The 26898-nt window shown below is 43.0% G+C and overlaps 1 protein-coding gene across 1 annotated transcript; it reads right to left on the bottom strand.

Moving 5' to 3' along the window:
- Positions 1-1087: 1087 nt before the first annotated feature.
- Positions 1088-26329, bottom strand: LOC115457057 (vomeronasal type-2 receptor 26-like). Its single transcript, XM_030186481.1, has 7 exons — positions 26326-26329; positions 24602-24794; positions 21315-21609; positions 12145-12948; positions 6378-6605; positions 5921-6044; positions 1088-1992 (listed from the first exon to the last, which is right to left on the bottom strand). Exons 1-7 carry the CDS (start codon positions 26327-26329, stop codon positions 1088-1090), a joined length of 2553 nt encoding a protein of 850 aa, XP_030042341.1.
- Between the last annotated feature and the right edge of the window lie 569 nt (positions 26330-26898).

Consider the following 26898-nt stretch of genomic DNA (forward strand, 5'->3'; position numbering starts at 1 on the left):
CCATAGAAATGTATAGGCGTGTTAGCGTTTAACATATATAAACTTTGCAGACATGTTAAAATCGCTAGCACACCTTAGTAAACATACCCCCAAGTAACATGGGAAAGTAGAAGAAGAAAATAAAACAAGGCAAGCGAAATGCATTATTTTGGCAGAAGCAAAAAAACATATCAGATTAGAAATAAAGTGCTAAGCAAGGCATATGCAAAGAGAAACGTCAGTGGAGCAGAAGACTTCACCAACTGGCTTCCCAGCTAGAGAAAACTATCTTCTCCCACTTTCTGCAGACATCATACATATTTATACAGGCTAAGGGCTGGCTAAAATAACTGATCACATGACACGTTATCACGTGACTTTTCTGTTACAGGTGTCAAACTATCATACTAACTTCCCTTGCTAAAATTCTGCTACTCCTAATCACATTCCTTTCCATTAGATAATACGTCATTTAGCGATTGTCTCTGCTTCCACTGCAAATCTCAGCAGGCAAAAGTAGAGGCTGACCAAAGACGAATCACCACTGGAGATATAATCCAACAGTCTTTTATTGATGAAAATAAAGAAAGGACCCGACACGGGCTGTGTTTCAACGCATACAAGCACCTATATCAGTGCTCAAACAATAAGCTCTAGATGGAAGCGCAGAACCTCAGCTCTGCTCGTATACGTTGCAAGTGTTTGTCCATTTGTTTTTAGTGCTGATGTAGGCGCTTGTATGCGTCGTGTCAGGTCCTTTCTTTATTTTGATCAATAAAAGACTGTTGGTTTATACCTCCAGTGGTGATTTGTCTTTGGTCAGCCTCTACTTTAGCCTGCTGTGTTTTGTCGTTGTAGAGAGATCATCTGCTTTGCTCTTTAGTTCCTGGTATCCAGTGCAAATCTCACATAACATGTTTTCCACACTTGTACACACTTTGCACTAGCCCATGGCCTTACAGGAAATATTTACCTTCCTTTCATTAATTTGACTCACTGTTTTCAGGCTATAATGAAGGCATTCGATTTAAAAATTCAATCACTTTTTTTTAAATATTGAGCAGGAATACAAGATCATGATAAAGAAATCCTTCGTCATATGGCATTTTTAGGATACTTTTTTCCCTATTAAATGACCCCTTGTGTTCAGGTCAGGTCTGAGCAAAATAATGTAGCACTTCGGGGTGAAAATACAGCCCAGCAGTCCAGTACTGGAAGCCAGGATGGCAAATATCTCCACAGCCACCATGTATTTGCCTTTGGTGCTCAGGTATGATGGGATGAAGGACACCCAAACACTGCAGAACACCAGCATGCTGAAAGTGATAAACTGAGCCTCATTAAAACTATCCGGAACCTTCCTTACTAGGAAAGCCACAGTGAAACTAAGAAGAGCCAAAAAACCCATGTACCCAATCACACTATAAAATGCAATAGTGGACCCCTCATTGCACTGTAGAATGATCTTCCCAGTTACAGACTGTGTGTCATATTCAGGGAATGGAGGAGAGATGATCAGCCATAGAGTGCATATGACAATCTCACCAGAGACGCAAAGAAGGACTAGATTGCTGGACACTCTTGTCCCAACCCACTTTCTTAACTTGCTGCTGGGCTTGTTGGCTCTGAAGGCAATGACAACTGTGACAGTTTTTGCCAGCACAGAAGAAACACCAATGGTAAATATCATCCCAAAAGCAGATTGCCTGAGAAGACAAGTCACTGATCCAGGCTGACCAATGAATACCAAGGTGCAGAGAAAAGACAACATGAGGGAGATGAGGAGGATGTAGCTGAGATTCCTGTTATTGGCTTTCACCACAGCTGTGTTCCGATATTTAATAAAGATTCCCAGCACTAGGGCAGTGATAATGAATAAGAGAATAGAAATAGAAGACAAAGCTGCACCCAAGGGATCATCATAGGACAGGAAATCAATGACTCTTGGTAGACACTCATCCTTCTTCTCACTGGGCCACTGATCTTCTGGACACTTCTTGCAGTTCTCAGCATCTATGGAACATACGATGTCTTAAGAATTCATTTTTTTAAGCACTTCATTACCAACAAATCTCAGTTTTTAAGAAGACGGAAACAATAACTGACAGGCTATCCAGCTTATAATCGAAAGACAAAAACGCCTATATTGCGACCTAAATCGGGAAATAGGCGTTTATCTCCCAAAAACGAATAACGCGGTATAATCGAAAGCTGAACTTGGACGTTTTCAACTGCACTCCATCGCAGAAGCGTACAAAGTTGACGGGGGCGTGTCAGAGGCGTGGTGAAGGTGGGACTGGGGCGTGGTTATCACCTGAACAGAGATGGGCGCCTTTCGCCGATAATGGAAAAAAGTATGCATTTGTAGCTAGAATTTAGGGCACTTTTCCTGGACCCTGTTTTTTCACGAATAAGGCCCCCAAAAGTGCCCTAAATGACCAGATTACCCCCAGAGGGAATCGGGGATGACCTCCCCTGACTCCCCCAGTGGTCACTAACCCCCTCCCACCACAAAAAATGATGTTTCACAACTTTTTCTTTTCACCCTCAAATGTCATACCCACCTCCCTGGCAGCAGTATGCAGGTCCCTGGAGCAGTTGTTAGGGGGTGCAGTGGACTTCAGGCAGGTGGACCCAGGCCCATCCCCCCCTACCTGTTACAATTGTGCTGCTTAATGCTTAGTCGTCCAACCACCCCAAACCCACTGTACCCACATGTAGGTGCCCCCCTTCACCCCTTAGGGCTATAGTAATGGTGTAGACTTGTGGGCAGTGGGTTTTGAGGGGGATTTGGGGGGCTCAACACACAAGGGAAGGGTGCTATGCACCTGGGAGCTCTTTGACCTTTTTTTTTTGTTTTTGTAAAAGTGCCCCCTAGGGTGGCCGGTTGGTGTCCTGGCATGTGAGGGGGACCAGTGCACTACGACTCCTGGCCCCTCCCACGAACAAATGCCTTGGATTTATTTGTTTTTGAGCTGGGCGCTTTCATTTTCCATTATCGCTGAAAAGCAAAAACGCCCAGCTCACAAATTGTCGAATAAAACATGGACGTCTATTTTTTCCCAAAATACGGTTCGCTCCGCCCCTTCACGGACCCGTTTTCGGAGATAAACGCCCATGGAGATAGACGTTTTCGTTCGATTATGCCCCTCCACATGTACCATTCCCTTAATTCTATAAAATATTCCATACAAATAAATGTTTGAATGCAAATTTGCTTGTGCTGTTACAGAATAAGGGAATTTGTGCACATAAATTAATGATTAGCTGACAACTGACATTAATGGCAAATGATAGGCTATTTTTGGTATTACCTGGGGCTAATTTGCAGTTATGTTTGTAACTGTCTTCAGTCAGTATTCTATAAATTGCACTGACAAATCTAGTACATACATCTGCAAGGGAGCATTGATGTGGAAGGGGTGTAGGAGGATCAGGTGATAGAACACTAGCATTTACGCACCCAACTGCCCACATGGTGTAAGTGCGCACGCCTAAAGGTGAGCACATAAACGCACTTATGTATTATTCTAGAATGGCAATTATGCCCGCAATTGCTGTTATAGAATTTCTGCTTACATGCTCTTACAGGGCACCTACGTTTAGGTGCCCTTTGAGAATTTACTCCCATGTGGAAAGGCACAGGGACAGGTAATGGGGGATGTTGTACCTTATTGGACATTGAAGAGGAGAAGAAGGTTTCTGGATATGAAATAAATGGGTTATTCCATATACTCAGGCAGTGGTGGCTCTACCATTATTCCAACTGAGCCGGGGACCTCAGATGGCAGGTTTCACAGAGATGTATCTTGCAACTGTCACCAGCCACCAGCCACCCCCCTTCTTTGGCTGTGGTTTAGGTTCTCCCCCTTCCTTCCTCAACCCCCATCCCCTAGTCTACCTTCTTCTTTGATTTTCCAAAAGTTGTCATCGGCAACAATTCCCATACACTGCTCTGCTACCGACACTGGTTTCTTCTCTATATTGTGGCCCTCCTCTCTGATGTAACTTCCTGTTTCCTCAGAGGCAGGCTGCAATACAGAGAAGAAGCCAGTGCTGGCGATAGGGCATTGTATAGGAATCGCTGCTGCCACCGCCTTTTGAAAAACCAAAGGGGAAGGCATACTTGGGAACAGGGTTGAGGAAGGAAGAGGGGATGCCAGACCATGGACGGGGGTGAGTGGAAGGGCTTTGGGAGAGAGAAAGAGTATGAAGGAAGAACTATTAGATTTGGTGGGGGGGGGGGGGGGGGTCAAGCATTAAGAGGGCCAGTGGCACCATCTCATTGCTTGCCTCAGGTGGCAGTTTGACTTGGGTCATGCCTGTGCTCACCACCCCTATGCTCAGCTATACAAAGTCAAGACTGAAAGGCATAAAATTAGCTGGGTGATTTTTTTTTAATAGTCTGCATGTACGGGCCCTAAAGAGACTGACTACATTGAAAACTGGTTAAATGGAAGGACACAGAGGATAGTGGTAAATGGAGCTTGCTCCGAGGGAAAAAATGTTATCAGTGGTGTACTGCAGGGATCAGTCCTTGGGCCGACTCTTTTTCTCATATTTGTGAGCGATATTGCGGATGGACTGTCTGGTAAGGTTTGTCTTTTTGTGGATGACACCAAACTCTGTAATAGGGTGGACACCCCAGAGGGTGTAGACAGGGCCGTGCCTAGGGTCTCTGGCGCCCCCCTGCAGACTATCAGTTGGCGCCCCCCCCCCCCCCCCCCGTGAAAATGATCACCCCCCCCCCCCATGAAAATGATCGCTCACCACTTGCCACACTGAAAGGAATTGTCAGCAATATTCTTAGAAACAAATTGCTATACATTGCAAAATAAGATAGCAGATGTAAATTCTCAAAGTGGACATATTCCAAACACTAAAATGAAAATAAAATGATTTTTTTTTACCATTGTTGTCTGGTGACTTTCTTTTTCTGATCATGCTGGCCCAGTATCTGTTTCTGCTGCTATCTGTCCTCTTAACTCCGTTTCCAGGGCTTCCTTTCCATTTATTTCTTTACTTTTCTCCTTTCTTCTTCATTTCTTGCTCTATATCCATTTCCAGCAATTTCTCCTCTCTCCCTGGGTCCTGCCCTCCCATCCATGTCCATTCTTGTCCCTCTCTGCCCTTCACTCCTCCATCCATAGCCATAGCCTGCCTCGTCTTCTCCCTGCCACCCGTCTTTAAAAAGAAATTGCCGACGCGATAGCGAGTGCAGCACCTCGTGTGCAAGTAAAAGAAGCGAATCCGATCATCTCATTGGGCCTTCCTTCACTGTCCCGCCCTAGAGGAAATAGGAAGTTGCTTCAGAGGAGGGCGGGACAGTGAGGGAAGGCCCAATGAGATGATCGGATCCGCTTCTTTTACTTGCACACGAGGTGCTGTGCTCGCTCGGCAAATAAATTTAAAGGGCTGGTGCGGGAGGGGGGGTGCCAGGATGAAGAGCAGCGGGAGCGGCGGCACCCCCCTCTCTGGTGCCAAAAGATTTAAAGTCCTCGGCGGGGCGAGGGTAAGCACCGCGGCGGCGCCCTCCAGAGGTGGGCGCCCCCCTGCGGCGCTTACCTCGCTTACCGCATCGGCACGGCCCTGGGTGTAGATAGCATAAGGAAGGATCTAGTGAAGCTTGAACAATGGTCCAATAATTAAAAAGTAAGATTTAATTCTAAACATTGCACGGTCAGGCACTTGGGTTACAAAAATCCAAGACAACGGTACAGTATAGGGGTTAAGTTCGGTGTATGAAAGCTAAGTGGTTGTAGCCAGGATGATCCCTTTATTGCATAACCTTGAATCATTAACTATATGATGTAGGATGCAGGAAGTATTCAGCATCTTGCTATATCTTTGTTTCCAGTACTGATAGGTGTATATCTGGTTCACATTAACTACTGGTATTTCATATATACATATATAAACCACCATGATGTGTTTTGTCTACCTGTGGTATTAGAATACTCCCCTTCAGAGCAGGGGACACAGTCAAAGCAACAGACCGGCTTCTCACGGTCAATAACTTTCCTGTATCCAGGTGTACAGCTCTCAGTGCACACAGAGCGGAGGACCTGAGGAGACGAAGAAATACAGAAATAGTCATATTCCTCAAACAGCAGTTGCCTCTCTCTATAAGAGAGATTGTCTGCTACATCTGCTTCCATTACTTCTGATGTACTAATGACAACATGGTAGATTTTCCCCAATAAATAGAGCATTTCTGAGCTATCATGAGAACTAATTTAAAGACAGATTTTATACTGGGAAGGTTTTCAACAAAGGGCTGTGATATTTATTCTATAATTACAAAAACATGTGCTTGTAAACTTAGTCATGTCCTTTTCTTTCTCTGCTCTGTTTCCACATTATTAACCCTTCTATAAACAGAATAGATAGTATCAGGCCTGGTTTGAGGGAGTTTTCCATCTGATGGCTGTTTGGTTCACAAAGAGTTGCTTGTCCTTTGGAGCTGAGGGCTTGAAACTTCCGACATGGTTCCAGGCGGTTGTCAAATTAGGGAAATTAAAATACTGTATGATATCATAATGAGTTGGAGCATGTCCTTTGTCATCAAATAAGATCTCATGTCCATCTGGGGCTTTAAAGTGGACCTCTTTAAGGTACTGGTTGAGCTAGAAAGATAATGCATAGTTAGAATATTTTTTTCTCTTTTTGGCTTAAGTATAAATCCTCAATATTTTGTTTGCTACATTATTTCTTTCAAATCAAGGCAAATTTTTAATACCATGTAGGATTATGTAGATTGAACTGGTGAATCCTCTAAGAATGTAAAATGCTGAGCTGTACATCTACTGATTATTTTGTTCTGTATATATTTTTAGAGAGAGCGTGTCATGGGTGTCAGGTCCTCGAGGCAGGACCTAGATTCGTGAGCCCATGGACCACTGCTGAGGAGCGGCAGAGGCAGGCAAAACCACCCCCAAACCGGAGACAAGGCAGAACAGGACTGGAGTTGCAGCGGAGGTAAGCAAACTGGAACAGGCAGAACAGGAACAGCTTCACCTGCACTTGACCATCATTCCCCAGGAGTTGAGCCCCTGGGTGCAGGCGACCGGCAGGACAGGGCAGGAACTGAAGACCCAGAGGACCCACCCTGGGTCTAGGATACATGATGGAGGCTTGGCAAAGCACTAGACTAGGACTGAAAACTGCTACGCAGCCACTAAGCAAGAAACACAAGGTAGACTAAGCAGATAGGATGTGCACAAAGGCTTCGTGGAAGCAGGGGCTAGGATACACATACAAGCTTGGCAGAAGCAGAGGTTAGGAGGTACATACAATCTTGGCAGAAACAGAGGTCAGGAAATACACACTAGCTTGGCAGAAGCAAGGTACAGGATATACACTCAGGATATACACATAAGCCAGGCAGAAGCAAAATTCAGGATATACACAAGCTAGGCAGAAGCAGGTTTCAGGATATACACAAGCTAGGCAAGAGCAGGGTTAGAATAAACCAGGAACTAACAGAGTCTTGGACTGGCAGCAGACAGTAGAATAAACCAGGAATAGCAGAGTCTTGGGCAGGCAGCAGACAGTAGAATAAACCAGGAATAGCAGAGTCTTGGGCAGGCAGCAGACAGTAGAATAAACCAGGAATAGCTGAGTCTTTGGCAGGCAGCAGACAGTAGAATAAACCAGGAATTATAGAGTCTTGGGCAGGCAGCAGACAGTAGAATAAACCAGGAATAGCAAGGTCTTGGGCAGGCAGCAGACAGTAGAATAAACCAGGAATCTAGCAAAATCTAGGTTGAAGCTTCAGTAGCTAACAAACAGAGACAGGGAGTAAGCTATAGCTGAAGCTACAGTAGCAACAAACAGAGGCAGGGAATTAAACACGGGCTGAAGCTTCAGAAGCTACAAACAAAGAAGAAGGAGCTAAGCTATGGCTGAAGCTTCAGTGGCTACAAACAGAGACAGGGAATTAAGCTATGGCTGAAGTTTCAGAAGCTACAAACAAAGAGCATGGCAACAGAAGGACTAGCAGAAGGGCAAGAGCCCAAAGCAGGAAGGGCCAGAGCCCAAAGCAAGGCTTTGTAGCAGCACAACAATATACTGACTAACCTGACGACCTTTTGGCAATACAAAGGCCCTGAATGCAAGTACAGCACTTCCTTATGAAGGCTATCACTGATGATGTCACCCACTACAGGACAGGAGCAGGGAACACACTGATACCAAGGAGATGCTTGGAACACATAGGAAGTGAGCACACAGGAAGGACAGGCAGGAGCCATCTTGGAAGCTGGCCAGACAGGAGCCATCTTAGAAGCTGACCAGGCAGGAGCCGTCTTGGATGGCCATCGGGAGATTAGGTGAGCAAAAGAGGAGTCACGACCACGGACGTAACAATGGGCAGATAAAAGGTATAGTACAATTAACTAGGAAGAGACAATGCAGGATTGTTTAGTGCCACCAAAATAGGAGACATTAATCGATCTGTAGTAATTTTTTTCAATCACTGCCTTACAATGCATTATCGGGCAAAGCCGGCCATCTGAAAGCATGCCCCTGTCCCGCCTTCGGTACACTGCCGACATGCCCCCTTGAACTTTCACTGGCTCCACGACGGAAAGCAGTTGAAAGCGGCCAAAATCGGCTTTCGATTATACAGATTTGGCCGGATTTAGGAGAAGGCCGGCCATCTCCCTGTTTGTGTTGGAAGATGGCCGGTTTTCTCTTTTGAAAATGAACTGGATGGTGGAATTTGAAAAGGTGGAGAGAAGGGCGACAAAGATGATACAGGGGATGGGATGACTTCCCTATCAGGATAGGCTGAAGAGGCTAGGGCTCTTCAGCTTGGAGAAAAGGAGGCTGAGGGGAGATATGATAGAGGTCTCTAAGGTAATGAGTGGAATGAAATGAGTCAATGTGGAGCGTCTGTTTACGCTTTCCAAAAATACTAGGACAAGTGGGCATGTGAAGAAGATGCAGTGTGGTAAATTTAAAATGAATCGGAGGAAATTTTTCTTCACTCAATGCGTGGTTAAACTCTGGAATTTGCTGCCGGATAAGGTGGTTAAGGCGGTTAACTCAGCAGACTTCAAAAAAAGGTTGGACGGCTTCCTGGTGGAAAAAGCCATAAAACGTTATTGAATGGACGAGGGAATAATACAGGATTTCTAGGATGGGCGGGACAAATTGCTTGTTCTTTTGGCCGCTGTCGGTGACAGGGTGCTGGGCTCGATGGACCCTTGGTCTGTCCCAGCATGGTGATGCTTATGTACTAATATTTTAGATCTCATTTCAGAACTAATATACTGTATATACTCTGAAGATAAACTGAGATAACATTTGTCCCCTAAAAAAAATAGTGGAGGAAATGTTAACTCAAATACAAACCGAGGGTTTATATTCAAGCACTCCCTCTCCCATGGTGTTCAGTATTCCTAACTCCCCCTTCTTTTCTCTTCCCTCACTCATCTGCCTGCCCCACCAAATCAAAAGATCTCCCACTTCCTCCCTCCCTCATCCCGTACCCCTCAACTGAGGAAGCTCCACTCCCAGATCCGTCCTTAAGCCCACTAACAGGCCTACCATATCAGCTTCTTAATATTTCCACAGCTCAGTCTCGCTCAGTTCCCCATGACTTCTTTTATCTATTAGACATAGAAACAATGTTCCAGGTTAAATACGGTTTCCTCTCTATTCCCTAAGACTATTTGCAGTTTCTATATTAGATTTCCATTTTTTATTCAACTTTTAGAAAATTCTTTTTTAGTCTTCATTTACAGCCAAACTGAAATACAGTGCAATCCGCTTAAGTGCAAGGGTCTGGGACCAAAGAAATACATGCAGTTAACCGGAGCGTGCACTTAACTGTTGTGACTCAAAGAAACTTGACATCTGATAAACATATGTACAGTATTATTATTATACGTACAGTATACAGTCTCCGTTAACTGACGTTAGACTTACTTGAAGTAATCACGTATAGTCCTCTGTACACTATTGGGTCTGTGAGTTCCATAGACTACGTCTGCCAGACGGTAAAAACTAAAAACAAAAAAGGTGGGAATAACCAATGTTTAATAATTTTCAAACAAATGAAAATAAAACAATTCCACATAAACTTTGGTTATTTTAATTTCAGTTTGGTGCCAATCTTTGGATTGCCCGGCTTTTATATTCCCATCTTTTTTGTTTTTTACCTTTATGCCTCGTGGGATCTATTGAGTTCTCCACTTTTGTGGATTTTCTCTAGACGGTAAAAACTGTCATAGCACTGACATCCAGTGGCCTCCAGATAGGCCCGTTGTTACGTCTGTGCTCACCTCGCCCTCTGGTGGCCAGAACCTGTGGCTGCTATGGACTATCACCCGTTCCAGACTTCAGCCTAGTCCAGTCCGGATCTTCCAGGCTGCCAGATTTGTCTGTCTTGTTTGGCCCTGCACAGCACCCATAGCTGCCTGGTGATTGTTGCAGTGAGCTCCAGTCGCTGCTGGGCTTATTAGCCATTTTGATACTCTCTGCCTTTGCCTTTGCATTGCGTCTAAGGCCCTGGTATGTTGGTGCTTGTTGCACTTCTGTCTGAGTTTGTTTCCTGGTTCTAGTTGCTTGCCTGAAGCTCTTGCCTGTTTCTAGTTAGTCTATGTTTAGTTTAGGGTTTGCATGTTTCTTAGTCTTGCTCCTTGTTTGTAGTTCTGTTGTGTAGTGCTTAAGTTTCTGGGTTGTCTGTCTTCTGTGGCTTCTTGCAGCTTTTAGTTCTTTCCCTTGTTTGTCAGTGTTTTTTTTCCTGCTTTTGTGGCTGCTTGCAGCTTCCACTTTCTGTCCCTTAGCTTGCCCATTCCCTGCCTTGTGTTGTGTTGTCATTTCTGTGAGCCCTAGCCCAGTTTCCTGCCTTGCTGCCCATGTTTATTCCTTTTCCCTCTGACCCTCAGTCCCAGCCCTGTCCAGTAAGTCCTGCTGGCCACCTGAAGCTAGGAGCTCAACTTCTGGTGAAAAGCGGCCAGGTGCAGGTGAAGCCTAGCTGTTTGTCAGAGATCTGCTCTGTCTCTAGTGTGGGGTGGATTTGCCTGCCACTGCCGCTCCTCGGCAGTGGCCCAAGGGCTCACAAACCGAGTTCCAGCGTTTGAAAACGTGACACCCGTACGATGTTGAGACTCTCCAGCGCTCTTGCAAAAGTCACAGAAGAAGGTTGTTGAATTTCGTCAGCATGTGCCTTGCTGCTCATTTCACCATCTGTTTCATCATCAGCCGTTGTTGTCTGCGTGTAGGCGCATATCTCGACATCAGTGCTGTTGTCAGCTATTTGCAGATCGTGATCAACAGCTACGTAGCGATGAAACTCCTCTTTAGTATCACCGACTGGGATGTGGCAGTTAAAGGGGCGGTAAATTTGAAATCTCAGTGGTTGTCACACGCCAATCGGCTTCCATATTCCGTGCATGCGTTTATGCGGAGTCTTTCCTGCAGTGGAGCGGTCTTAAACCATGCATATAAGCAAATCTTGCACTTATCAGTGATGCACAGAACCGAAGTTTGTCCCCATAGAAATTGATGGCGCCAAAAACAGGACCTAAGTACGGCATGCAGTTAAACAGAGCATGCGCTTATCTGACGTGCACTGTATTTAATTGCAATTTTCCATATGCATATTATGTATTGCTTTATATTATGTACATCAATAATCTACAATATTTTGGCTAAAATTCTATAGATGGAGCCAAAAAACTGATACTCTGCTTAAACTCTATTCTATAAACAGTTCTCAGAGTTGGGCACCTTTATAGAATAGTGCTTAGTACCAGGATCTGTGCTGATTTTGGGGCAGAAAGATTTACACCTAGTGAAACCAAGTATAAATCCTCAAGCCTAAATTAGGTGCGGATCTCTGTTATTCTGTATTAGGGCGTGCAAATTGGAGGAACACCCCTAATCCACCCATACTCTTCCCATGGCTAATCCTGGCACCTAAAGATGCATGTGCAAATTTAAATTAATGCCAGTTAGCACCAATAATTGTGTACCAACACCTAATTATCAGTACTAATTGGCTGATTTTGTATGTGGAAATCAAGTGTGCATTCAAATTTACTTGTATTATTTTGGAAACCATATGCAAAATCAGGGAGTGAGCATAAATGAATTTTTCTGTAATGAAAAAAAACCCATTACACTAGCTAGAAAAGTTGAACCTCCTGATTTTACCTGCCACGGCTTAAATTCCATTTTAATAGTATTTCCACGTTGGGACTTGGCCGTGTACAAGTTGTGTAACGCATGAGCCATGGCATAGATCATGTTATAAAGACTGTAAGTGAGCTCGAAATTATCCATATCAAATAGTGAAGCATCAGTGATAGACTGTGTCTCTGATCTTGTGCAGTTTTCTTTGTCATTGTGTAAATCACATTCAACCGCAGGTCTCAAAAGTAAGACAATTTGGTCCGTGAAAGTAGAGAAATTGCTATTTTGGAGGTAATCTTTAAAACCTGGAATATCTCCTTTTGGGATAGTAAGCCTTAGGGAGCCATTCAATGCATTACATATCAAAGGTGTGATGGAAATAAGCTTGCTCTTAATAGAAGAGGTCTCCATAGAGAAGATAAACAATTTTGTATCAATCTTTTCATAGGACATTATACAGAATGTTTCTATTGTGATTATCTTGGTAGTGTGGATAATAATAACATTGGCCTTTGATTTGTAGATCTTGTTCAAAATCTGTTCACTTCTTTTCTCTAGTTCTTCACGAGAGGTAATCATAGTATCTGGAATTGATTCCAAAAAATCTACACAGTCCCCACTCCTGATAATCTCCCTCTTCAGTTCTTCACAGTACGCTATTTCATTCTCATCAGTTGAGGTGAGAATTCCAACCCAACTCCATCCAAAGAGTCTGAGAAGTGGAGTCAAACCATGGAAATGAGAATAATCACTCGGAAAACTGTGATAAAAGTATGGGAACTCATCATGTTCATTCAGTGAAGTTTCTGTGAATCCATAGCTGATCTAGGATGGAAAAGGTCAACGGATTTCATCTTTTCAGGTTTTAACACTTATTTGAGAGAGATTTGGGAATCATATTCTAAAGAGAAAAACGTCTAAAAAGCATCATAATTTACCATTTGGATGTATTTCTTAAAAAAAAAAACATCCAAATTAGTATTTTCAAAACCTATTTTGCAGATGTTAATCTATAAGATCCACCTAGGGCAAATTGATCTCTCTAATACATTGATAACTTTAAGATAATAGATGTTAATCTATGCAATTCATCTGCAGTGCTTAAAATCACATGAGGGCATATCGGGGGCATTTTGAAGGTGGGATTATGGTGTGCCTAACACTTGAATGTTTTTCAGCCATAATGAAATGGAACAAAAATGTCCAGGATTAAAACCAAGATGTTTTGGTCTAGACAAATTACCAGATGACCACTGGAGGGAATCAGGAGTGACCCCTAATACCCCCCATTGGTCACTGACCCCTCCCACCCCACAAAAATGTGAATAAAAATATGACTTACCAGCCTCTATGACAGCCTCAGATGTTAAAGGCAGGTCTATAAGAGCAGCATGCAGGTCCCTGGAGTAGTATAGTGGTCAGTGCAGTGCACAATGGGAGACCTAAGTCCTTATCTCCCTCTACCTGTCACACTTGTGGAAGCAATGACCCCTCCCAAACTCACCAAAATCCTACTGTACCTACAAATAGGTGCCCCCTTCACCCATAAGTACTTTTATAGTGGTGTACAGTGGCTGACAGTGTGTTTTGGGTGGGTCTTGGAGGCTCAGGGGACAAGATAAGGGAGCAAAGGTGAGATGTGTACCTTGGAGTATTTTTATGAAGTGCCCTTTAGGGTGCTCCATTGCTCTCATGGGATGTCTGGAGGACCGGTCTACTGTAAATGGCTACTCCTACATCCCACTAGCATGAATATCTGTTTTGCAATTTTGGTTTTCGAAAATGGACCGAAAAATAAAATGTCCAAAGCACAAAACATTCTTCAAAATAGTATTAAAAAAAAAGAGATAGACTTTTTAATTTTCTAAAATGACCTCTTTTCCTATTCGAATAGTGGACATTTTGAGCAAAACGTCAAAAATCGGACTTAGATGTCACATTGAAAATGCCCCTACATAAAAACAAAAAAGTCACCATACTGGGTCAGACTATTGGTCTATCTAGCCCAGTATCCTGTTTTCCAAACAGTGGCCAAACCAGGTCACAAGTACCTGGCAGAAACCTACATCATGGTAACAATCCAAAGAAAAGCAAGTCAGTAAGAGTTCCAGCAGGAGCCCTCAAAGCTAGACAATACAAAACAATTTCTGACACTCTTTTTGAACATGATTTGGTATTGTGGGCTGCGTTCCTGTTATATAACCACTGGTAGTCTTATACATTCTTCTACTTTTGCAGACTCCTGTTGAAGGCACAAGCCGAAACACAAACTAGGTAGAGTCCGAGTCATCTAAGAATGTAATTTCAAGACTGCACCAATGATTGCGGACACCTACAATAAAGACTTGAATTGTGTTTCATGGGACATTGCCTGGTCATTTCCATCTTAATTCCACTAAAAACATGACCAGATCTCACACCCCTTGCCAGTTGCATGTTTTTTTTTTGTTTTAGATGGTTATATACCAACTTTTGAAAATTAATTAGGAAGATAATTCCTTTGTCGTCTTTCTCTTTGCAAGTGGAATCTTGGAAGCTCAAAAGTAATAAATAGAAGAAATTACAATGTATGTAAAAAGTGGAGTTGTAACCTTTGAAAGGAAATTCTCAGAGGGTAATTCTCGATATGACAGCCATGTCCAATTGTAGATGTTTTGGTGAAAATGTCTAAAATGTTCAATCTGAACATAGCAATTTTCAAACTGGAAAAACGTCTACTTTTTTGTTGCAAAAATTGCTAATTTCCAGGCATTTTTGTGCTCAGTATGTATTTCTGTAGGTACCATTTTCAAAAGACAAAATGTTCTTGGGAAAAACACACAAAAAGAAACCACAAGAATGGCTTTGTGGCACCATTTCTAGTACACTGGTCACACAGACATCACAGCAATGCAGAGGGGCAGCCTAGTGGTCAGGGCAGTGAACTTCACATAAAGGGACTCAAGGTAAAAATCCCACCTTATTTTGTATTGTGAGCCCTCTGGTCTATAGATGTATTTATAGGTACAACTGGTATTTTTTGGGTTTTGGAAGGCTTATAATTTCCACCACAACTGTGCTAGTTAAAGTGGGATATGGACCTGGGTCCCTTTGTCTAGATTCCACTGCACAAACCACTGGCCTACTCTTGGGACCAACTTTCTGCTCTAATAGGAATGACCATAATATCCGAAGCTGTCACAGAGTCTGATATCTACTGTTACATTTTTTTTTTTTTTTGGGGGGGGGGGGCAATGACCAATGGGGAATTAAGAAGGCTGGAGGAGTAGTATTATTGGTCCTTGCAATCCAAATGTTCTTCGCGGATAACAATACATACATTCATAATATCAGACTAACAACATACAATGACACAAACACAGACCTCATACATAATATTCACATAAATTATGCATTAACAAATTTTAGCATATTCATAATAACATAATTTCTGTTCTCTTAACTCAGTTCTCTCATCTCACCATATGCCTGTGTAAACAGAGAAGTCTTTTAATCCCTCTTGAACTGATTTACATGGTGAATTTTTCTTATTATCAATGGTGAATTATTCCACATTCAGGGACCTGCTACATAAAAAATGGATTATCTAAATTCATTCAGTCTCACTAAATGGTGTGTTGGTACATCAAGTGTGAACTGATCAGCAGATCTTAAAGATTTCAGGGGTTGATATTCATGTAACTTTATAGCCAGCACTTTTGAGACCTTTTAAGACTAAGCATAAAATCTTAAACTTGATACAAAGGGAGCAAACAAAATATTTTTAGCACTGGTGATAAATGTTCAGATCAATTTTAACCAGCTGACTCTTGTAGTAGAATTTTGTGCAATCTATAGGGTCGTAAAGGGACATGAGCAGTTCAGGGGTGTTCGCTTAAAATGTGCACAGGGCTATAGAATTTGAGGTTCCACACCCATTGTTGATGATGGGATTCACACCTGGTTTCAGCTGGTGTAAATCCTCATGCCCATTGTTGGCTTTGGATTCTGGCACAATGTTCTATACTATCATTATATGCCTTTATAGAATACTGTTTAGGGCTAATTTTTTTCATCGCCAATTTTTTTGGCACCATATACAGGATCTAGCCCTTAATATAGTCATTGGACAAGACAAGTTTACATGAACATATATCACAAGAAATTGACTCAACTATTAATCCCATCTTTAGCTGTCTTAATTCACTTTCAGGCTTATTTATGAAAGAGAAGGACGCCCAACATTTGACACAAATTGGAAGATGGGCATCCTTCTCACAGGGTCACCCAAATCGGTATAATGGAAAGCCGATTTTAGGCGTCCCCAACTGCTTTCCATCGCGGAACCAAAGTTCCCAGGGACGTGTTGGAGGCGTAGTGAAGGCGGGACTTGGGCGTGCCTAACACATGGGCGTCCTTGACCCATAATGGAAAAGTACAAAAGTACGTAAGTATTGCCAAACTGGGAAAGACCAAAGGTCCATCAAGCCCAGCATCTTGTTTCCAACAGTGGCCAATCCAGGTCACAATAGACCTGGCAATTTCCCCCCAAAATACAAAATATTTTCTACTGCCTATCCCAGAAATAGAGGATTTTCCCCAAGCCCATTCAATAGCGGTCTATGGACTTTTCCTTTATGAAGCGGTCCAAACGTTTTTTAAACTTCGCTAAGCTAACCGCCTTTACCAAATTCTCTGGCAATGAATTCCAGAGTTTAGTTATAGGTTGAGTGAAGAAACATTTTCTCCAATTTGTTTTAAATTTACTACATTTAAATTCATCGCATGCCCCCTAGTCCTAGTATTTTTGGAAAGCGTGAACAGACGCTTCACATCTACCCGTTCAACTCCACTCATTATTTTATAGACCTCTATCATATCTCTCCTCAGCCGCTTTTTCTCCAAGCTGAAGAGCCCTAGCCGCTTTAACCTTTCGTCATAGGGAAGTCATCCAATCCCCTTTATCATTTTCGTCGCCCTTCTCTGTACCTTTTCTAATTCCACTATCCACTTCATAATCGAAAGTGAAAGACGCCCATATTTTGACCCAAATCGAGAGATGGGCATGTTTCTCCCGTGGGCGACCAAATCGGTATAATTGAAAGCCGATTTTGGTCGTCTTCAACTGCACTCCGTTGCGGGAACAAACAAAGTTGACGGGGGGGGGGGGGGTGGTGTCCGAGGCGTGGTGAAGGCAGGACTGGGGCGTGGTTATCTGCTGAAGAGAGATGGATGTCTTCAGCCGATAATCGAAAAAAAGGCGCTTTTACTGCGATTTTGGGTCACTTTTTTTGGACCCTTTTTTTTCACGAACAAGTCCCACAAAGGTGTCCCAACTGCCCAGATGACCACTAGAGGGAATCGGGGATCACCTCCCCGGACTCCCCCAGTGGTCACTAACCCCCTCCCACCAAAAAAACCCCACTTTAAAAACTTTTTATCCAGCCTCTATGCCAGCCTCAAATGCCGTACCCACCTCCATGACAGCAGAATGTGTTATATCCTCTGACAGCCTTTCCCTGGTTCTGATGTGGCTCTCAGGTGAGTGTGATACCTTTTCTGTTGTACCCACTGCAGAGTCACATCAGCAATGCATTGTGGTGGGTGTAGGGTATTGGGCTCCATGATTCCACTAGCTTGTGGTAAACGCTCACGATGTTGGTAGTTGGTAGGCTTTACTCCCATGGTGCTTTTCTCCCTGCTCACTGGGTCAGAGTGTGCCCTGTTCTGTTTCCGGTAGTCCATGAGGTAGTGGCCATTTTTGTAAGACACTTTTAGCTCTCTTTCATGTGTTAGCCACGTTACAGAACTTAGTTCTTACCTTGAATGTTGCTGAAAGAGGGCATTGTACAGCATTCTGCCAGCTCTGACCTACTGCTAATCTCAGTACCAGGGAGACTCGTTGCCAGTGGGGCACAACCTCGGATCTGCAGTTAACTGTGAGTAAACGGGCTTATTCCAATAAAGGACATTTTCGGAGAGATTAGTCTTCAGGTGTCAACGTGTGTGCCAAGGTTATACAGCAGCAACAAGTCGTAGAGGCCTGCGTGTATGCAGGTCCCTGGAGCACTTTTAGTGGGTACCGCAGTGCACTTCAGGCAGGCGGACCCAGGCCCATCCCCCCTACCTGTAACACTTGTGCTGGTAAATGGGAGGCCTCCAAAACCCACTGTACCCATATGTACGTGCCCCCTTCACCCCTAAGAGCTATGGTAGTGTTGTACATTTGTGGGTAGTGGGTTTTGGGGGAGGGGGGTTGGGGGCTCAGCACCCGTGGTAAGGGAGCTATGCATGTGGGAGGTGTTTCTGAAGTCCACCGCACTGACCTTTAGGGTGCCCAGTTGGTTTCCTGGCATGTCAGGGGGGCCAGTGTACTACGAATCCTGGTCCCTCCCATGACCAAATGGCTTAGATTAGGACATTTCTGAGCTGGGCGGGGTTCTTTTTAGCGATAAGGGAAACTAAACATGCCAGCTCAGAAATGACTAAAATCCATGGCATTTGGTCCGTACAAACCGTATTTTCGAAACGAAAGATGGACGTCCATTTTTTTCGAAAATACGGTCTGTCCCGCCTCTTCACGTACCCGTTTTTGGACATAGACGCCCATGGAGATAGGCGTTCACGTTCGATTAAGCCCCTCCACATCTTTTTTGAGATGCGGCGACCAGAATTGAACACAATATTCGAGGTGCGGTCACACCATGGAGCAATACAAGGGCATTATAACATCCTCATTTTTGTTTTCCATTCCTTTCCTAATAATACCTAGCATTCTTTTTGCTTTCTTAGCCGCAGCAGCCCACTGAGCAGAAGGTTTCAACGTATCATCAATGACGACACCTAGATCCCTTTCTTGGTCCGTGACTCCTAACGTGGAACCTTGCATGATGTAGCTATAATTCGGGTTCCTCTTTCCCACATGCATCACTTTGAACTTGCTCACATTAAACGTCATCTGCCATTTAGACACCGAGTCTCCCAGTCTCGTAAGGTCCTTTTGTAATTTTTCACAATCCACCCGCGATTTAACAACTTTGAATAACTTTGTGTCATCAGCAAATTTAATTACCTCACTAGTTACTCCCATCTCTAGGTCATTTATAAATATGTTAAAAAGCAGCGGTCCCAGCACAGACCCCTGGGGAACCCCACTAACTACCCTTCTCCATTGAGAATACTAACCATTTAACCCTACTCTCTGTTTTCTATCTTTTAACCAGTTTTTAATCCACAATAGAACACTACCTCCTTTCCCATGACTCTCCAATTTCCTCTGGAGTCTTTCATGAGGTACTTTGTCAAACGCCTTCTGAAAATTCAGATACACAATATCAACCAGCTAACCTTTATCCACATGTTTGTTCACCCCTTCAAAAAATGTAGTAGATTGGTGAGGCAAGATTTCCCTTCACTTAATCCACGCTGACTGTGTCTCATTAATTCATGCTTTTGAATATGCTCTGTAATTTTGTTCTTAATAATAGTCTCTACCATTTTGCCCGGCACCGACGTCAGACTCACCGGTCTATAATTTCCCGGATCCCCTCTGGAACCTTTTTTTAAAAACGGCATTATATTGGCCACCCTCCAATCTTCCGGTACCACACCCGATTTTAAGGATAGATTACATATTTCTAAAAAATAGTTTATTTTTCAGTTCTATCAGTTCTCTGGGATGAATACCATCCGGTTCAGGAGATTTGCTACTCTTCAGTTTGTAGAACTACCCCATTACATCCTCCAGGTATACAGAGAATTCATTAAGTTTCTCCGACTCGTCAACTTCGAATACCATTTCCGGCACCGGTATCCCACCCAAATTTTCCTTGGTGAAGACAGAAGCAAAGAATTCATTTAATCTCTCCGCTACAGCTTTGTCTTCCCTGATCGCCCCTTTTACTCCTCGGTCATCTAGCAGTACAACCGATTCTTTTGCCGGCTTCCTGCTTTTAATAAAGGGCATCCCTGACGAACACTTGGACAACTTTACCTGGTCGTTTTTTTCTTATGACCAAGCCACAAAAAGATGCTCTAACTGACCGTATGAACCCTTACTCCCAGAGTGGTCACTAACCCCCTCCCACCCTCAAAAGGTTTTATAAAATATTTATTGCCAGCCTCTATGCCAGCCTCAGATATCATACCCAGCTCCATGACAGCAGTACGCAGGTCCCTGGAGCAGTTTTAATGTGTGCAGTGCACTTCAGGAAGGCGGACTCAGGCCCATCCCCCCCTTCCTGTTACAATTGTGTTGGTAAGTGTGAGCTCTTCAAAACCCACAAGAAACCCACTGTACCCATATCTAGGTGCCCCCTTAACCCATAAGGGCTATGGTAGTGGTGTACAGTTTTGGGGAGTGGGTTTTTTTTTTTGAAGGGGGGGTTGGGGACTCAGCACACAAGGTAAGGGAGCTATGTACCTGGGAGCTTTTTCTGAAGTCCACTGCAGTGCCCCCTAGGGTGCTCAGTTAATGTCCTGGCATGTGAGGGGGACCAGTGCACTATGAATGCTGGCTCCTCCCATGACCAAAGGGCTTGCTTTTGGTCGTTTCTGAGATAGGCATCCTTAGTTTCCATTATCGCCGAAAATCAGTAACGGCCAAGTATAAGGACAACCATCTCTGGGGACGACCTAAATTTCAAGATTTGGGTGTCCCCGACCATATTATCAAACTGAAAGATGGATGCCCATCTTTTTTTTCAATAATACAGGTTTCCCCGCCCCTTCGCTGGGATGTTCTGTGAGGACGTCCTCATGTAAACTTGGGCGCTCCTTTGGGATCTATAAGTGTTACAACAATAGATGATAAGCAGAGATACAAGTATTGTACATTTCTCTGTGTTATAAGAAACGTTTGAAGTACACTTAATAAGAAAACTTCACTATAGCTGTATTACAACTATATATTGGAAATGACTAGTCTACACACTGAAAACAAATTTAGGTTATTCCTGCCAGTTCTTGGAAATCATTTTGAGTTATGGAAGGCATACTTCTCTGTAATACATTTCCTGTGAACCCTGTTCAGAGATTCATGAGTATTTGAAAAATAAGTGGCAAATTAATACAATGATTGTAATATGCCGGTAAGATATCAAACCAAGGAACCACCATCAATAATGCAGACCAATAAAAGATGGGTGAGGGAAAAGAGAAACTATCACAGCAAAATTTCAGAGATTATAAATTGAGACTGATTTTTTCTGTACCTGTGGGTATCTATAGATCCCGGTGAGTCTGGCAATTGCATGTGATGCCAATGAAGGGAGTCTTTCAATGAAACCTGCAACGTGGCTCTTCGGATAACATGTATAGCCAGGCACTATTTCTTCTTTTCCTGATAATATGCTTAGAACACCACACAGTGAAAGCGAAGCATCAGAGCAGGAGTCAATGACTTGGAAACCCAGGGTGATATTGGGTAAGATTTCTGCATTTTGGTTGATCTCCTCAATTGCAAAATGAAAGGTCGAGGAATGTTGAATGTATTGGTAAAATTCCTCCCTGTGAGCAATCAAAACACATCTTTAGATGCATAAACTATTCTAAGAGATCATGTCTTGTTGAGAAGACTGGATGGACAATATAGATCTTTATCTGCCGCCATCTACTATGGTACTATGCAACTTTATACTAATTCACCCTAATCCAACTCCTACTTTTCAACTACCAAATTATACCCAGCAATTCTACCACTGAATCTTAGCTAAACCCTGGAAGACCTTATGCATGGAACTGAGATTCTCCACAGATCTGCTGAAACATATTAATTCTAGTGGTTAGGGTGGTGGACTTTGGTTCTGGGGAACTGGGTTCGATACCCACTTCAGGCACAGGCAGCTCCTTGTGACTCTGGGCAAGTCACTTAACCCTCCCATTGCCCCATGTAAGCTGCATTGAGCCTGCCATGAGTGGGAAAGCGTGGGGTACATATGTAACAAAAATTAAAAAAAAAATTCTGAAGTGCTTAACCACTGGATATTTTTTTATTATTATATCTCAAATGCAAGCATACATTCAATCCTAACTTGCTTTTTATTTCCATGAAGGGCTATAATCTAGGTTTTGTTTGACCACTCGCTGCTCCATTGCCATCAGCATGATATCAGGTATCAGGCAGTTTTGGGACTTGGGGTTTAGTAGCAGGCCTGCATCTCATGGAAGTTTAAACTCAGAATCAGCCCATGTATTCCAATGTGATTGAAAAGGATGCAACTATACCTAGCAGAATGATCTGATTATGAAATATAGGAAAACCAATGGTTTACAATGACTTGAGAGACCAGGTATGAAACATGAGGTAGAGATTTAGGAATCAATTTTATAAAGTCATTTTTCAGTAGTTGGGCAACATCTGTGCATGAATGGAATGTTGCAATGTCGTGACAGGAGTAAAGGAATGTGCACTGACGGGCAAGATGGTGGAGGCTATTATTAAGAATAAAATTGCAGAGCATATACAAATACATGGACTGATGAGACAAAGTCAGCACGGATTTAGTGAAGGGAAGTCTTGCCTCACCAATCTAATGCATTTTTTTGAGGAGGTAAGCAAACATGTGGACAATGGGGAGCCGGTTGATATTATATATCTGGATTTTCAGAAGGCGTTTGACAAAGTGCCGCACGAAAGACTCCTGAAGAAATTGCAGAGTCATGGAATCGGAGGTAGGGTATTATTATGGATTAAGAACTGGTTGAAAGATAGGAAGCAGAGAGTAGGATTGCGTGGCCAGTATTCTCAGTGGAGGAGGGTAGTTAGTGGGGTCCCGCAGGGGTCTGTGCTGGGTCCGTTGCTTTTTAATGTATTTATAAATGACCTAGAGATGGGAATAACTAGTGAGGTAATTAAATTCGCCGATGACACAAAATTATTCAGGGTCGTCAAGTCGCAGGAGGAATGTGAACGATTACAGGAGGACCTTGCGAGACTGGGAGAATGGGCGTGCAAGTGGCAGATGAAGTTCAATGTTGACAAGTGCAAAGTGATGCATGTGGGTAAGAGGAACCCGAATTATAGCTACGTCTTGCAAGGTTCCGCGTTAGGAGTTACGGATCAAGAAAGGGATCTGGGTGTCGTCGTCGATGATACGCTGAAACCTTCTGCTCAGTGTGCTGCTGCGGCTAGGAAAGCGAATAGAATGTTGGGTGTTATTAGGAAGGGTATGGAGTCCAGGTGTGCGGATGTTATAATGCCGTTGTATCGCTCCATGGTGCGACCGCACCTGGAGTATTGTGTTCAGTACTGGTCTCCGTATCTCAAAAAAGATATAGTAGAATTGGAAAAGGTACAGCGAAGGGCGACGAAAATGATCGTGGGGATGGGACGACTTTCCTATGAAGAGAGGCTGAGAAGGCTAGGGCTTTTCAGCTTGGAGAAGAGACGGCTGAGGGGAGATATGATAGAAGTGTATAAAATAATGAGTGGAATGGATCGGGTGGATGTGAAGCGACTGTTCACGCTATCCAAAAATACTAGGACTAGAGGGCATGAGTTGAAGCTACAGTGTGGTAAATTTAAAACGAATCGGAGAAAATTTTTCTTCACCCAACGTGTAATTAGACTCTGGAATTCATTGCCGGAGAACGTGGTACGGGCGGTTAGCTTGACGGAGTTTAAAAAGGGGTTAGATAGATTCCTAAAGGACAAGTCCATAGACCGCTATTAAATGGACTGGAAAAATTCCTCATTTTTAGGTATAACTTGTCTGGAATGTTTTTACGTTTGGGGAGCGTGCCAGGTGCCCTTGACCTGGATTGGCCACTGTCGGTGACAGGATGCTGGGCTAGATGGACCTTTGGTCTTTCCCAGTATGGCACTACTTATGTACTTATGTACTTATGCTTGTCCCTTTCTGGTAGATTAATACACAAGTGGAATTTTGGAAGAGTGTAGCCAGAGTTTTCAAGATTTTTAAAAATGATATATGTATGTTTAAAACATTCTAGAGACAGACATTTGCTCCAGCACTCAACACAGGTGAGATTTCTGCCCAATGAGAGTCTGATAAACCTTTAGCTGCTTTAGAGACAGATTTTCATTCAGGTATTTAGCAAGGTAAATACATTCTTAAAAGGGTAAATGACTAACAATTATCCTTTCTCTGCAGCTCTTCTGGCTATCATTAAGTAAAGAACATGAAATAGCTGACAAAGCAATGTGATATATGGATTTTTGTTTTAATATCTTTAGTACAGACTACACCCATGTCCTGGTTTTACCATATCAGATCTACCACACCTTTCTCCCAGCAGATGCTGTCTTCTGTTAGAAATATATAATTTGGATAATGTTAGAAGATATGCTTATTAATAAAAGATTAAAATGCTGTTCTTTAAAGCACCTTTTAATGAAGAGAACAGTTAACTTAGGTCTGCTGAATATTGGTGATCCGATGACACTTTGTGAAGTGTATATTGTCTAGGTAGATTTGTGTGTGTTGTCTAGGTAGATTTGTGTGTGTTGTCATGTATAATTGTGAAAGTTTGTACTTACAGTATGCAGGATTCAGTTGTATTGATATTTGTAAAGCTTAAGGGTTCTTCCAGTACAGGGTAAGTGGTTGAAATTATTCCACCCAAGATCAGATCAGCTTTCTTGGTGTTTCCCATACCATAACTTATGACACTGTAGGTTGTCTGGCATCGGCTAACTAATGCATAAGCCATTATCAAGACCTCATTCAATCCTAGAAATAAGGGAAATAAAATCATTCTCTCTATAAAAAGTCTTCTGTACCAGCTCTAGTTTTACCTGTATCACAGTTTCGTCATAGCTTTGCCTTGACACACAGTCATCCTATAGTGAGGACAGAAGGAATACAGAGCTTCGCCTTAAAATACTGTGCTCTTCTGCTGTCTCCCTTGACTCAAGGGATTTGTTGCTTGATCCGAACGGACATCTATTTCTGGAAACTGCTATTAGTGTTTTGTCCTTGATTCGTGCTGCACTTTAATTGCAGGCCACATAGAAATAATAGAGATAGCGATGATGACACTTTGATCCTTCTCTCCTGTGGACTGGTTTAAGATAGACTGATATAATTTTCCATTTTAGCAAATTGGATAGAGGGAAACATCAACTTCTAAACATGTCTTTGCTCTCCTTCTCCCCTCCCTCATTTACAGTCAGTCACATCTGACACTTCTACTTTTACAAATAGCTCCATTTCTCAGTAACAATTTAATCATTTATTTTTTTCATATGTCTAGCACACAACTCAAAAGGAGGCATGGCCGGGGCAGGAGCATGGGTGGGTTAGGGGTGTTGCCGAAATGTATGTGCAGCGTTTCACACCTAACATTTTTTAGTTTGGATGTGGGCATAAATCCTTGCACTTAGTTTACTGTGGTAATCCACGCTAAGGATTATGCTGTAAAGGTAACTCAGTGCTGAGCGAGCGTTGTAAAATATGTGGCCTAATATTAACACTCTTTAGGCAATTACACCTAAGCATATTCTAATTTATTTGCAGTATTTACTGAATATGCCCCAAAATGTGTAACTTGGACAGTGCAAGTATAGGTAGTGTTGCCATACAAAGGGATGGGGCTGCTGAGCGGAGCTACACCCTGGAGCTGAATACTTGTTTCAAAGGCACTGAGAGTGAAGCAAAGTAGCATCAATGGTGGTATAAAAAGGTGATTAGGCTAATAGTCTAATGATTTATATGAGTAATCAGTGCATACGTGCATACGTTTAAGTATATACTTTACATAATTACCACCATATATACTAAAATTAATATATAGTAATACATACTAATTACACATGCATTATGGAGACAATTTTATAAAGGGCTTTAAAAATTAGGAGGCCAATGTTCATTGTACAGTAGGCAGGCTGGTTTAGTCCCATGGTTGACACTTAGCCTGGATATTCAGGAAAAAGGGCCCTGAGCTAGCTGTTGGTGACATTTTTCCTGTGTTCCAGAGCCCTTTTTACTGCAGCAGGTAAACTCTTACTTCATGGCCTCGTGGTGGAGAGCCCTTTTCTCCACCCATTGTGTTGGCGACAAGGGTTTCCATGGTAACCTGGCGGTAACCAGGCAGCATGCGGCGATGACCGATTACCGCCAAGTTACCACCAGGCAAGCAATTTCCTGGGTTTTACTTTTTCCCCTGGAAATGGTACTTGCTCGGGGTTGAACTACCACCAGTAGCAGCTCTGGGCCTGCGGTAGTCCCGATTTAGAAATCGGTAAGCCCATGTTAGACTTACCCATGCTCTGTAGATGAGCCCCTCAATGCTTGGCCATTTCTGGTGACTGGCAGAATTTGTCTCCTGAACTTAGCCGTCAAAGTGCTGAATATTTGTGTCTTGCTGGCTATATCCTGTGATATAGATGATTATATGCTGTGCGCTAAGCGGGTATATTAGTGTTTAGCTGGCTTAATGCTATAACCTTCCAGAGCTGTTGCTGTCCAGTTAAACAGTGCTGAAAATTAGCAGGTAGATACTCAAAACCTGTGCACTAATACAGTATTCTATAAAGGCATCTGGGCACCCAAATTCTGTAATAGAATATAGATTAAATTGACATTTTGGCTGCAAGTTTAGATGTCAATATATATGGGTCCAACGTCACCCACATTTACCCCAAGTTAAAAGGTAGTTGTTAATTTTCATGCCTAAATGTTACATAGACAAACAACATACCACATTCTATAAATTGTACCTGTGTGTCACCCACCCATGTCCCTCCCATACCCCACCCATGCCCCTTACATGCCCCTCCCTTACCCCATCCATGCCCTATCTGCAAAACATCACATGTCCCTCTAATGCCCCACT

Source organism: Microcaecilia unicolor, chromosome 14 (assembly GCF_901765095.1).
Source record: "Microcaecilia unicolor chromosome 14, aMicUni1.1, whole genome shotgun sequence".
In the NCBI taxonomy this organism is placed as follows: domain Eukaryota; kingdom Metazoa; phylum Chordata; class Amphibia; order Gymnophiona; family Siphonopidae; genus Microcaecilia; species Microcaecilia unicolor.

Bases quoted from the DNA above. Each gene is read 5' to 3' on its own strand.
- LOC115457057 (XM_030186481.1), bottom strand. The intron at 21,610-24,601 runs GTAAGTACAAAC...GATTGCTCACAG, and splicing joins ACAACTGAATCCTGCATACT to GGAGGAATTTTACCAATACA. The intron at 1,993-5,920 runs GTAGACAAAACA...TATGTTCCATAG, and splicing joins GGAGTATTCTAATACCACAG to ATGCTGAGAACTGCAAGAAG.